The 13,284-nt window shown below is 37.8% G+C and overlaps 1 protein-coding gene across 4 annotated transcripts in view; it reads left to right on the top strand.

Annotated features, from left to right (window-relative positions):
• Nucleotides 1-5,179: 5,179 nt before the first annotated feature.
• LOC122071850 overlaps nt 5,180-13,284 on the top strand; it is a 10,521-nt gene continuing 2,416 nt past the window's right edge. Inside the window, exons 1-3 of one of the 4 annotated variants that reach the window (XM_042636288.1) lie at nt 5,180-5,484; nt 6,579-7,589; nt 9,862-10,725. In XM_042636288.1, the coding sequence (XP_042492222.1) occupies nt 6,621-7,589; nt 9,862-10,725 (1,833 nt within the window). In that variant the 5' untranslated portion in view covers nt 5,180-5,484; nt 6,579-6,620. Of the gene's footprint in view, nt 5,485-6,558; nt 7,590-9,861; nt 10,733-13,284 lie in introns of all 4 variants that reach the window. The other 3 variants (XM_042636289.1, XM_042636286.1, XM_042636287.1) reach the window with 3 other exon arrangements.

Genomic DNA, 13,284 nt, shown 5'->3' with positions numbered 1-13,284 from the left:
GCATATGCCTAAGCTTCATCATTCACTTTCTTCTACTTTATCTTGGCTAGATTGTATTCAAAGTAATTCTTCCAATTTGATACAAAGTCAAGTTATTTTTTTTTTTACAAGACCAGGTTTCCCTATTTGCAGACCATTCTTGAGAAACTTTTATGAACAATTGTGTAAAATAAACACTACATCTTTACAGTATTTATAAAATTACAAGTGTTTCTATGAAAATATTTTTGACAGCTAGTTCTACAAGTTGGAGTTATATCTTTATTGCTCTAACAATTTGTTAGATGAACAATTCTACAAGTAAATGATCCATCTCAACCAAATGATCTTACTAAGCATAATGCACTTCTCTTAGGAATGACTTTTTCAAATAACCTTTTAAATAATTCTGAGATATAATGTAGTCAATCTGGGACTCTGGATTGGAAATTGAGGCATGACTATTAGACCATGACATTGGCATGTTCAATTGGTTTGAACATAAACTTGATATTAATTGCCAGGAAACTAATAGGGTTTCCAACGCTTAAGGGTGTCTCTGGGTACACATGGACTTTGGTGTGGCAGCTTGCAGTGTTTAGTGGAGTATCCTCCGAGGGTTGGTGACTTGATCAATTCCTCTCAAGTGCACCGTTCGGTTTGTACCAATTTCCTCACTTTCTAATAAGTGTGGTCTTGGGTCCATGTTGACTCCTTTGTGGATCTGTGCTTGGCCCCTATGTGGGTCATCTATATAATAGCCAATAAGCCTTTAAATTTATAAAAAAAAAAAGGGGATGTCTGGTAACAATTTATGGGAACATTTTCAGTGTCTTTATGAACAAAACACATGCATGCAAATACTCATGTCTATAGGTGCGGCCCTAGTAGAAATTCGTGAGGTGCCATTATAGGTTCTTCCCCATCGAGAGAGAGAGAGATGTCCCTTCTTTATGCACATCATTTTTAGAGTCTCATCTTCTCTAGAAAAGTAAAAATCGAACGGATAGAGCAAATGGTCCAACTACAGGACTTCTTTTTCATTACTTTCATGGTCGTGCCTCGTGGCACGGCAGCACCCGTACTATTGAAATGGTTCATCAATAGAGATGTTCTCACTGGTGCCCCTTCTTCCAATGGTACTATAATTCCTATGTCGCCTTAAGCTTCTTGCTAATAATAGATACCTGCTTGCTTACTGGCAATCTATCCTAGAATGTGTCTATTAAACAAAGCCCTAACCTCATTTTATGTTTCTTGTTTGGACATTATCAAATCGGATCTTTGTACAGCTGTGATTGAAATTTTATCAGAAGGCAAACTACGGAGCGAAGAAAATACAAGAACATTGATTCATTTTTATGTTATAACAGAATGAACTATGCATTAAGAAAAAATTAGTGTAAAAAAGAAAAGTCGCTTTACAAATAAAGAAGGCTTTGTTTGGTTGCAAGGGGAATGCAAATTTTTTATGTAAAGCGAAATTTTTTTCTCAGAAAAAAAAAAATTTAGATGTTTGATTGCAAGAGAAATATATTTTACATGTGAAAAAAATTTCACTTAACCATTCAAATTTTCCTTTGTATTTCCCCACCAAAATAGGAAGGGAAAAAAAAAAACCCTACTCTCACGATCTCTCTCCCACTCTCGCAATTCTCACCCCGCTCATGACTCTCAACGATCTCTCTCTCTTATGCGACTCAATTGGGTTTGTTTTGACTAAAAGACTTTGGGTTTGAGTTATATGGTAAATTAATTTCACTTCACTTTTGTTGCAACCAAACGATTCAAAAGGGAAAAAATTTTTTTTACTTCACTTCCCTTCCCTTTCCTTCCCATTTCCCTTGCAACCAAACGCAGCCGAAGTGTTTGTTTCAAAAATACGGATGGCAAAAAATTATCAAGGGTCCGAAGAGATAAAAAAATAATAATAATAAAATAAAATAAAATAAATAAATAAAAAAACTCAAAAGTTGGCTGCCAAATGCGTTTTTGAACTCATAAATGCTCTAGAACATAAATAGCTAAAAGTGTTGCAAACAGAAACATTACCAAACACACCCTTTACGTGCCATTTTGAAACCTGCCTCTCCTTCAATTCAGGCCCTCGGTTGGAGCTGGGGAAAAGGTAATCCAAATCGGCCCAATCTCAAGCGTGGGCCTATTTTTGGGCTCTAAAGTGAGTTTACATGGGCCATACATGGTAGTGAGTGGTGGGCGCTGGGTGGGTAATGTAAGATCAAGATAGGCCCATTGTATTATTCTTAATTCATACAAACCTATTTATTATGCATTATTCTCAATTGATAGTTCTAAGCCTCAACCCAACACGACTCAACCCAACCCAACTTAGGAGCTGATGATTTGGATAAGGGCTTAACTCGAAAACTTTTTGCTTGCCTAGTGGAGTTGGATCTTGGAACTAAGCAACTCCCTATAAGGGTGTCAATCGGTCCAGAACCAGGTATTCAGTTCGGCTCCAGTTTTGGTTCCGAGGAGTGTTATTGTGATCCATAACCGGACCAAGTCCCATCTTGGTCCTGAAAATTGGTACTCGTACCCGACCTAATCTGGTTTCGATCCGGTTCTGATTTCTATTTGGATTTTGTATTCGGTTCTTATACGGTTACAATATCTAGTTTCAAATTCGATTTTGTTATGCAGCTGCTATTCTGAAGACAAAATATAAATGTTTATTCACTACATTATTGGTCTTCCCCAAAAAAAGAATGAAAAAAAAATAAAAATTCATGAGCTATCGATCATCTATTGAACTTCTAATATCGTTAATTTCATTACTTTAAAACACAATATGCAGAGAAAAGGAAGAACAAAATACTTTAAACTTGAAGAGTCACAATTAAGTAAATTGCTTAACTCACAATTCATAGTCCCAATGCAACAAAAAAAAAAAAAAAAAAGGGTTTCAGAGTTGGACTATAATTGAAACTCTATAAGATGATTTATCATTTAGGCAATTGAATATATCGGGTTTCCATATAAGTAATGTCAAGTTTTTAGTTAAAGAGGAAAAAGTGGACATTAAGTCATCCGGTCCGATTTTGGTTAGAACCGTCGGTTCTTGGCATAAATCCAGATCTAGACTGAACTGAATTATAAATACTTATTTCAGATCAGGATTTAACCATATTATAATGGGTTGGATTTGGTTCAAGGTATTCGGTTCAGATCTGAATTTAATTTTCGGTTTCAGTTTCGATTTGACATCTTTACCTCCCTATGATATGTAATCTGTCATGGCATGAAAAAGGTTCCAATGTAGCTTACTTAGTTGAGCGGAAAGACATTGCCCCTTCGTTCTATGTCATCATAAGTCCATTTGCTTTGTGTTAATGGTGTATGTGCATTCTGTGCACTCTAGAATGCAAGACGTTTTGTGTGTAAATTGATGTGTTTTCTTAAATCCTAATCCTATGGTTGTGACATGTATTGATTGGTGTCAATTGAGGTGTACAATCATGGGTCCAAACCTCAACATCTTGGGCTTTTTCGATTACTTGATCTTCATTCAATTTAAAAATAAATATAACGATACATAATTGTGGACGTGTATCTAATTGGAGAGAACATAAAAAAGAGTGGAAGTACAAGTGGACATAACTGACATTTAAGTGTATCCACTAAATAGTAAATAGAACGTAGTAGTATCTCTCGCCATACGGATCCTAAGTCAGTGGAGTTCAAAGTTAACGGGCGAAAAGGACGAGGAGGAGGGTGAGTGGTGAGTGGTGACTATGGTGTCAGGTGAGGTGTACAAACTGTAATGAACTGTCGTTGTTGTAATTTGTAAACCCCCACCAGCCACATTTATTTATTTTGTAGGAGTTAATGCCGACAATACGGGGTAGCTTCGGCCTTCAATATCTTTCCTAGGATTCCAGCACTACCACATTTTTTTTTTTTCTTTCTTTCGATCCAACACATGACGTGGCATTTATTTGTCCACGTCATATGCATTTTGACTAATGGGAAAGACAATTTTGCGTCCCGTTACTTGGAAAAATCCCATCAACCATGAGGAAAACACTCGTTAGGCTCTATCCAAACAGGCCCTTACAGACTACACTAAGTCTCACTTTTCTCCATTTTTTTTTTATTTTATTCTTATTTATTAAATAATAAGGACCAAATTTTACTAATAATAAGATGGCTAAAAATGGGTAAAAGAACTCTATCTTGTTGGCTTAGGAAACACTCGTGTGTAAGACCAATGGGAAGATAATATCTTCAACTCTCTGGTGCATGATATATAAGATAGCTTGATTATTAATGAAATTTTTTCCTAACTTGGCTTTCTTTGGTTTGATTTATATTTGTATTTATTTGACTTATTTTTATTTTTACAAGTGTTTGGTATAATTTATAACACTTATTTTTATTTTTAATAAATGAGAATAAATCAAAAATCTCAAATTACGCTTAAGCTATTTGTGATTTGTGGTAACAAATCATTTATGTTGATTTTTACAACGTTAAATGAACATATGTGCGTAACTACTCAAAATCAATTGTAAATACATAACTTCAGTATATTTTATACCTTTCTAATAAAAAAAACCCTAAATCCTATCATCTTTTTCGCTTGAAGCTCAAAGCTGAAGGTGAAAACTAAAACCTATTTTCTCATTATATAATATATTTTATAAATAGAAACCAAACGAATATTATTTACAGTTCATAATTTATTGTCACAAATAATTTATAAAAAATAGTTAATAAATGCAAATAAAAATCATACCAAAAGAACCTATCATAGTATTTTTTGTATCCAAATCATCTCCAATCTGCATACCAACGCACATCTGATGACTGAGAGCATGGGAAGCATGCACTCCCATGTGACTTATTGGAAAGGACCTGAATCCAAATTCGAACCTTTCTAAAGTATAGCAGCTAACTTGAACGGCTATGGAGGGTGGTTTAGTAATTTCAAGGAGGAAAACAATAAACAAGGAGAAAGGAGACGACCTCTCCACAAGAGTCCAAATGAATAGGGTATAGAATGGGCCAGGGGAGGAAGTGTGGGCCCGGTGGAACCTCAAAAAGATCGGAAAATGATACCGTTCGTGTAATAATGGAAAAGAAAGTGAAAAAAAGAAAATATATGGTTGGTTGGTTGGTTGGGCCAGTGGCTACTTTTAAATGCTGTATTAGAGTATTACGCTTTCAAACAAAATTTGAGTGTGTTTTATATATGGTGTCGCGATTCGCAAGATCCTCTCTTTCTTCACAGTCATTATCCCCTCTTCCCCTCTTCCCTTCTTCCCCACCATTTCGCCGATTACCAAGCAAACCTCTTTCTTTCTCCTCAAAAGAATCAATCACTGCAACAGAAACAAAATTTCTTTTCTCTTTTGCACCTCTTTTAAGCCTTAACTTTGGTGGCTATAGTCGGAAGGAGCCGTTTCGAGTTCGAAAAGTGAAAGCCCAAGGAACCTTCTGCAATTAGCCTATTACGCTGAGATCTCTGCGTTTTCTTTCGAGGTATCTCTCTATCTGTGCAATCTTCAAATGATTCCTGGATTTTTTTTCATAACCGTGTAGACACATTTGTCTGGTAACGCTCTTTTTTTTTTCTGGTTGTTTATGGATGTGGTTGATTTATTTCCTCTTGGAATGCTTATCTGGTATTTAATACCATTTTTTCATAGCTGGTTAGCGCTTTAGATAGCAGCTGGTCATGTTTCATGTTTTCCTTTACAAATCGATCTCATTAACCCTTGTTTTAACTCAACTGAATGTGAGTTGAAGTGTCGCTGTTTTGCCTTTTCTGTCATTCTTTTTTTTTTTTTTTTTTGGGGTGTTTTGTGTGTGTGGGGGAGGGGATTTTCGCTCGCAACAATTTTTATTTTTCATGCTGTTCCTAAATATTGTGAATAGGTTGTTATTTAATGTTACTGCTAATTATTCATGTCATTGTTCTCGGCCGATTTGAGTGGATGCGTTCTTTCGATGTTCTACGATATTGTCATTTTGGTGGCAATAGTGACCTGAAAGTTGTACGCCACCTGCTGCTTTTTTCTTTTTTTTTGGGGGGGGGGGGGGGTGTGGTGTTTTCTCTGGCAATACCCTGAATTATATGTAGCTGGGGAAGCTTCCACTTAACCTGCAGTTTAGTTATTTTAGTGGTTCCAAAATGGGGCTAGTTGGGCTAGTTTAAAACTTTATATTATGTTTCAATACATGCTTTCTTGTGTTGGGTTGGTGACAGGGATGATTTAGAATATTGCTTGGATTTTCCTTATTTCTTGTGTAGATCCTGTTGCATTGGCAAATTAACTAAGTTGGTATGCAACCTATTTATCTATGGATTTATTTAACTATAAATTGAACTTTCTCTTATGATTGGAATTAGCTGCTTTTAGAAAAGAGAGAAAAGAGAGAACAGTTCACATTTTGTGATACAGATTATGGACTTCCGTTTGAAATGCTTTGGCAATTACAGCACTTTTGTTGGTTCAGCTTGTCATCTATTTGGTTTATTCATGTTTTGTGATTGAAGTTTAAGTATTCATCTGATATTTCTCAAATGTCTTCTTTTTTTTGTTCACAATAAAGCTAGGGTCTTCTTCTTGCAGAAATCACTGATGCTTTGTGAGAAGTAGTTGATTAGATTGAACATGGATAAGATATCTTCTGACTGTCCATACCCAGGTTGCTTCTTCTGCGTCATGAAGGAAGGTAATCCAAATAAACGCCGAACAAGTATTCTAAAATTCTTCAGAGATCTACCTTCTCAGGATGATGAAGGTCAGGTGCTTCCAATTAGTGGCCTCTGGAATACTGCAATGGCACATCCAAATGATCCTGAGTTCATTGACTTGGGGATATTTGAATGCATGGCTGCACTTATATGGAAGGGTTTAAAAAATCGGCGCTGGCTCTCTCATGACCAAAATATATACATCCCGTACTATGCTGCACACATCATTGGATCTTACACCATGAATATGGAAGAGTTTGCAGAAAGTGCTATGCATGCTGGAGTAATTCCTCCCTTGGTTGAACTCTTGAGAGGCAGGTTAACCTGGGTGGAACAAAGAGTTGCAGTGCGGGCCCTAGGACACCTGGCTACATATCCCAGCACTTTTCCTGCTGTGGCAAATCATGGGGAAATCCTTGAACTTGCCATTCAGCTGGCATTGAGTTCGCTAGAAATTGTTTATTCTCATTTCATCCAGAATGTGGACAGAAGACTTAGTTATCATTGTGATCTGCTTACGCGTGGCATGGGTGGTGTGGAAATGGAATCAAGGAAGGCAGAGGAATGGGCTAGTCAGTTACAGTGCTGGTCTCTTCAGCTTATTAATTGCTTTGCATTCAAACCTGAATTTCTCTCTGTTATATGCAAGCCTGAATTCTTGATCAAACTCCCTAGGATGTGGGGTGGACTAGTAAATGAAAATTCACCAGCAGGTATTGGTGTATTACGAACAATTTGTCATCATAAGCTTGGCAGGGGACCTGTTGCTAACAGTCCAGGTGTTATCGAAGCATTGTCTAATATTGCCCGCTCATCCGATGACTGGCAGTATATGGCTATTGATTGTCTTCTTTGGTTGATTCAGGATCCAATTACTTGTCATAAAGTAAGATTCTTTTGCATCCCTTTCTTCTGTATCTTCCTGGACTTTCTTCCATTTTTTAGTTGAGAAGTCTTAGGAAATTATTATATTGGCTAACTTGTACAGTTAGTATGGCCTTTGTGATTCATTCCATAAACCTTGTTCAAAACCTGATTTTACCTGTAAGAATTGACTTGACCTCTAAAAACACCCCTGAAAGCCTTAGCTTCATCTTAAAAATAAGATTTTGTTTTATTATATTCTAATTCCACAGTGAAACCTTCATTCATTTACTTTTGATGGGTAGGATACACCATTGTTCAGTCATTACATTTTTCTCTTTGTAGGGGGCAAAGTTTCCACTTCAAAAGTTTTTTTTTTTTTACTATAACATATTCGAATATTTTCAGTAAAATTCTAGGTAATATGTCACAAACAATTACTTACGTCCCTATTCTTCTGAATAGGGTGAAGATATAAAGGATTACTCCACAAATGATTTCCTTTAATATGTGGAAAATGACTTGCCCTTGAATCACAAGACTTTCTGGAAAAAAAATTAAAAAGGATGAAGTTAGCTGATATACTTGATTAAATATGCACCTAGTGATATTAGTGATACATTTTATTTCAGGTTTTTCCTTTATTCTTGTCAAAAATAAATGCTGTAAGTGAGAGGAATGTTGTGAGCATTCGTTAAAAAATATAAGGCTTATGTGTTATTTGCATGTACGCGAGATCAATTCCAAATATTTATGAGTTCCACCCCTGTGGAGACTCGCCCACAAAGTCACCAGCTTCATTACAGGAGTTACACAACATGGTCATCAGTTTTAGACAATCCACAACCCAAACTTGATTTTTTATTGAGAAAACCTAGTTTATCAATTCAAGATTCAAATATTAGATTAGTCAAGCGATTAAGATTGTTGGAAACTTGGAATAGAATTAATAATAAGTTAAAATTATATCCACATGTCATATTATGTTCCTCTTCAATTTATCTTTTGCACTTCAATCATGACATATAAAATTTAGTGTTTGGCCTGAGTTCATACACTAATATCTTGTTCCACTTTCCTATTCAAATAATAATAAATATGTATGTATCACCCAAAAAAATAATTAATAGGTATGCATTTTATGAGCCAATGTTTCTGCAGAGCCTTTAGCACAAATAATAATAGACAGCACTCTTGAAAGCCTTTTTGCCCTTGAGAGGTGATAATTCATTGCCAAGTGCTACTTCCATGGCCACCATAGAAAGTGCAACATTGTTTAGCGACAAGAGTAATAACCAAACAAAGGTCCTGCCTAATCAACAGCTACTAAAGCAGCTTAATTAAGATATTGTTGTATGAGATACATGATACCTTATCCAGATTATGTCTTTATATATATATATATATATTTTACCTTCCAATGAACAATATCATTAGGTGGTCCACAAATAATAACTGACAGCAGGAACAATCTTTAGCCGTGTGAATAGGATTTCTAAGCTCTGGATTGAGACTGACTCTGAAGCTGGTGTCCATTCTATCCTGTCAATCTCAATCCCACGGAAATTCCAACCTTTGTGAGTTTTGATGTCACTTGGGACATGCTGGGTCAAAGTAGATTCAGATTTGTGGACCAATTCCTTTTAGTCTTTAACTTTCACTTGAGCTGGTTAGAAATTTCTGCTGATGTCAATGCTGAAAGTGGAGCTTTTAATATTTTCTTTTAATATATTGTATCTTCGTATGGGTATGCCTGGACGCTTATCCGGTTAGAAGCATCCTTTCTTGTTATCTCAATTTCGATTATTGGAAAGATAAAAAATTTATAGTGGAAAATAGCTATAGGCATGGGAAGACTCAAGTGAAATTGTGGAGATTGATGTGACTCCAATTTGAGTTGGAAAGTAAATATAATCTTAGCATCATTGGAGAGCAGCCCTCAAATACCGGCAGGATACTTCTTATATTGGAAATGCATTTTGATCTTGTTATCATATGATTTTTTTGTTTTCATTTATGGCCACTGAGAATTATTATTTCTAGCAAATATGAAGTGTCATCTGGCCTCAACAATTTTTTTTGCCTTGAATGTTGTGCTAAAAAATCTTCTTTTCTGCAATTATGGGATTTGGTTATATTTGTTCATACATGGGGATCTCATCATGTCTGGGGTTTGTCCTTTCTCTTCTCAAATAATGAATTCCCGTTTCATAGATTAAAATAGCAATTATTCTGGAAAAATGTATGCAAAATAAGATAAAAGGCAATTAATTTTACATATTTTGTTGTAATAGGTGATTGATAAGGCAGCACCTGCACTTATAGAGCTGGCGGAAATCTCAACACTAGGGGACCACAAAAGGCTTGGGGATTCCATTGTTAATGCTCTCCAAGAATGTCTCCAATCACAAGGAACAGGACGCAACTCCATCAGTAGCCGCATAAAGGAACAGATTGAAGAATTGCTGAATTCTAGACAGCGATTGAAATTGGAGAAGAGCCTACCAAAGGAGGATCTCCATATCAAACAGGCAGCAGCACTAGTTGTCAAGCTTGAAGGCAACTCTCTCTTCTCTTCAGGAGATATATCTGCAGCTGCAGCAAAGTACTCCGAAGCTTTGGCATTGTGTCCAATGAGATCAAAAAAGGAGAGAGTAGTATTGTACAGTAATCGAGCTCAGTGTCATCTACTATTGCAACAACCCTGGGAAGCCGTTAGTGATGCTACACGTGCACTCTGTCTCCATAACCCTCCTAATCGTCATGCCAAGAGCCTGTGGAGAAGAGCTCAGGCATATGATATGCTTGGTTTGGCAAAAGAGAGCCTTTTAGATGCCATTCTATTCATTAATGAGTGTTCCCAATCAAATGTTCCTGATCTTTCCATGAGGCAAAATAAGGTTCCTGACTATGCAGAGCGCTTAGTCAAGAAGCAAATGCGTGTGGCTTGGCTATTTAGAGATGCAGCTGTCAAGCATGGGGGTGTCCATTGTGAGGGTGATGTAGATGACATCTATGGCCGGCATGCTGATGATTCTGAGTGGGAAACAGCAAGCGAAAGTGACATAGGAAATGATGGAAGGGCAGAGATGGGTGATGATGACAGTGAATGGAAAGATGACGATGATGAAAGGAAAGATAAATACAAGAAGCCTTTGGTAAGAGGTACTGTCATTCAAGACTTCCTCTATTTTTTTTCAGATATCAACTGCAATTGCTGGAGTTGGTAAATGCCAGCTAGGACAGAAATATCAAGATACATGGTTTACATGGACATAGCATTTCAGTCCACCTATAAAAGTACTTGAATTAATTTTGATGCACATTCTGCATTGATTGAAGTTGCTATCTTTGTCACATTAATTCTGACAATAGGCTCATATTAATCCTTTTTCCTACTAGTTAATATCACCAATACGAATGTCATTTAGATATACAATTTGCATAGATTGGATAATCTCCTGCATTTCTATAGTTGTGTTCTCCTTTTTCAGAGGAGCATCATTGAACGTTGGATCATGGATATGTCTACTTTGTGGTATCTTCTTCTCTTTACAGATAAAATCTAAAGCATTAAAAAATACTATGTATCTTAATATTTTGAAAATGGTTAGGTATTTTTTTTATCGGTTTAAATGACATTATCAGCATTCAGGAAACTCCTTGATGCTAGACTGAGTTAACAGCTCAGCTTTTCATCCTTTGTTAGGCCCCCACCCTTTTTTGGGTAAATAAATATCCTCTCTTAATTCTTTCTTCCTGTTCTTTTTTTTTTTCATCTACTGTAAATTTAATATTGATTGCATTCTTTTGTTGAACCCTAAATTCGACTGAAACCGCAGATTCATACGAGAACCAGTTTGATTCAATTAATTTCCCCTTGCTAATCCCAAAGGTTTTCTGAATAAGAAGCTGTTGACAATCAGTACTTCAACGAACTGCTTCTTGTTCAAGAGAGTTGGGTGTTTTCCTGCAATTTTAAGTGGAAATGGTGTCACAAGTGATTCTGAAGTTGTCATTCTTAGTGGTTTGGGTTTGGCTGAATTATGTTGTCACTGCCCCATTCCAATTGGGTTTGGCTGAATTATGCCGTCACTGTCCCATTCCATTTGGGTTTGGCTCAATTATGCTGTCACTACCCATTCCAATTATCAGTATGCCTGAACTGTTAATATCCATAAACTAAAGATTTGAAAAGAAAATGGATGTATTTGGTGCACACATATGTCATGCTCCTCAGTTATTTAAACTGCTTCTGGAAACTAAACTTAGAAGGTTCAATATGATTAGAACGTTGTGTGAAAACCAAGTTGTTACAATGTGAATTAACAGTTGGATGTTGAGACAACATTTTTCAACTTATATAGGGATCAATTCTGAAGGTTCAGGTTGATAATCAATCACTGCCATTCTTGAACTTCTTATTTGAAGGTTGGATACCTTGATATGCTTTAGATTTCTTTAAAATTCTTTCCAGTAAAGAATTTCTTTGTTAGATTTAAGAATTTGTGACCAGCAGTGTTGTTTGGAGTAGGATGCTTGGCAACAAAGCAAAAATTATATACGCTAAATGAGTGTGACATTGATGAGGATCTTAAGAAGGAGATGGTATGAGTTGAAGGGGTAGGATGGATCAAACTAGATATGAATACATTCAAGGGAACTTTGGAGTTTCCCAAAAGGAGACAATAAGATGTAGGGAAAGTAACTGTGATGGTTTGGTGATTAGCAACTGATATAGCCAAAATAACCTCTCGGTGGGGGGTAATGACACGTGTCACTGTTAGGACACGTGTCCCCCACCAGACGAAGGGCCCAAGGAACCACTCACACCCGAGCACGCTCAATCACCGAGGCACGCCCGCAGAATCACGCGGGGTCACGTCGCCTGCATGAGGGGAATATTCTCCCAGATGGTTGGACATATTCTAGTAGGACTCTAAGAGGGAAGAAGGGGAAAAAAACCCTAAGGCCGAAGAGCTATATAAGAAGGCACGGAAGAAAGGGGAAGGTAAGTTCTGAGACCCTCGCCATTACCCACTTATTAAACTGTGCCGCCGACCCTGACTTGAGCGTCGGAGGACTAACCCCGGACAAAGTTCCGGGCCTCCTTCGTCTGTGTTTGTGTAGGTTGGACTAGCGGGGTTTTTGGCAGCAACAGATTGGGTAGGTTGGACTAGCGGGGTTTTTGGCAGCAACAGATTGGCGCCGTCTGTGGGAACGACGGTAATGGTGGGGAGAACCTACAACCGAAGAAGGACGAGAGCGACGTCCAACGTAGACATGGGGGAAGAACCTTCAGGGGAGCTTCCTCCCTCGGTCGAGACTGGACGGGAAAGGGGTCATGATGACCGGGAAGTGTCCGTCAGATGCCAGCGGTCGGCTGAATATTCAGTACGGGAAGGCAGCGACCATCAGCCTCCCGCGGCCCAGGAGTACGTGACAAGGCAGCAGTTCGAAGACCTCCAGAACAAATATAACCGGATGGCAGAGACTATGAGGGAGGTCTCCAAAGCTGTCTCCCATAAGACCGGCGGAGCACCCCCGGGGACTCACGTCCAGTTCGAGAGGGCTCGAGAAGAAGACCGAAGCAGTACGGGATCGACGAGGGCCGGCCGCGATCCCCGAAACCGAGCAAGGGAGAGTCCCGTGCCCCGAAGTAGGACGCGACGCGCCGCCAGAGACCCGCATGGGGATCAGCACCAAGGAGACAAACA

This window comes from Macadamia integrifolia, chromosome 2 (genome assembly GCF_013358625.1).
Source record: "Macadamia integrifolia cultivar HAES 741 chromosome 2, SCU_Mint_v3, whole genome shotgun sequence".
Classification (NCBI taxonomy): Eukaryota; Viridiplantae; Streptophyta; class Magnoliopsida; order Proteales; family Proteaceae; genus Macadamia; species Macadamia integrifolia.
Note: the sequence above shows the minus strand (reverse complement) of the source record. Positions and strands in the feature narration are given on the sequence as shown.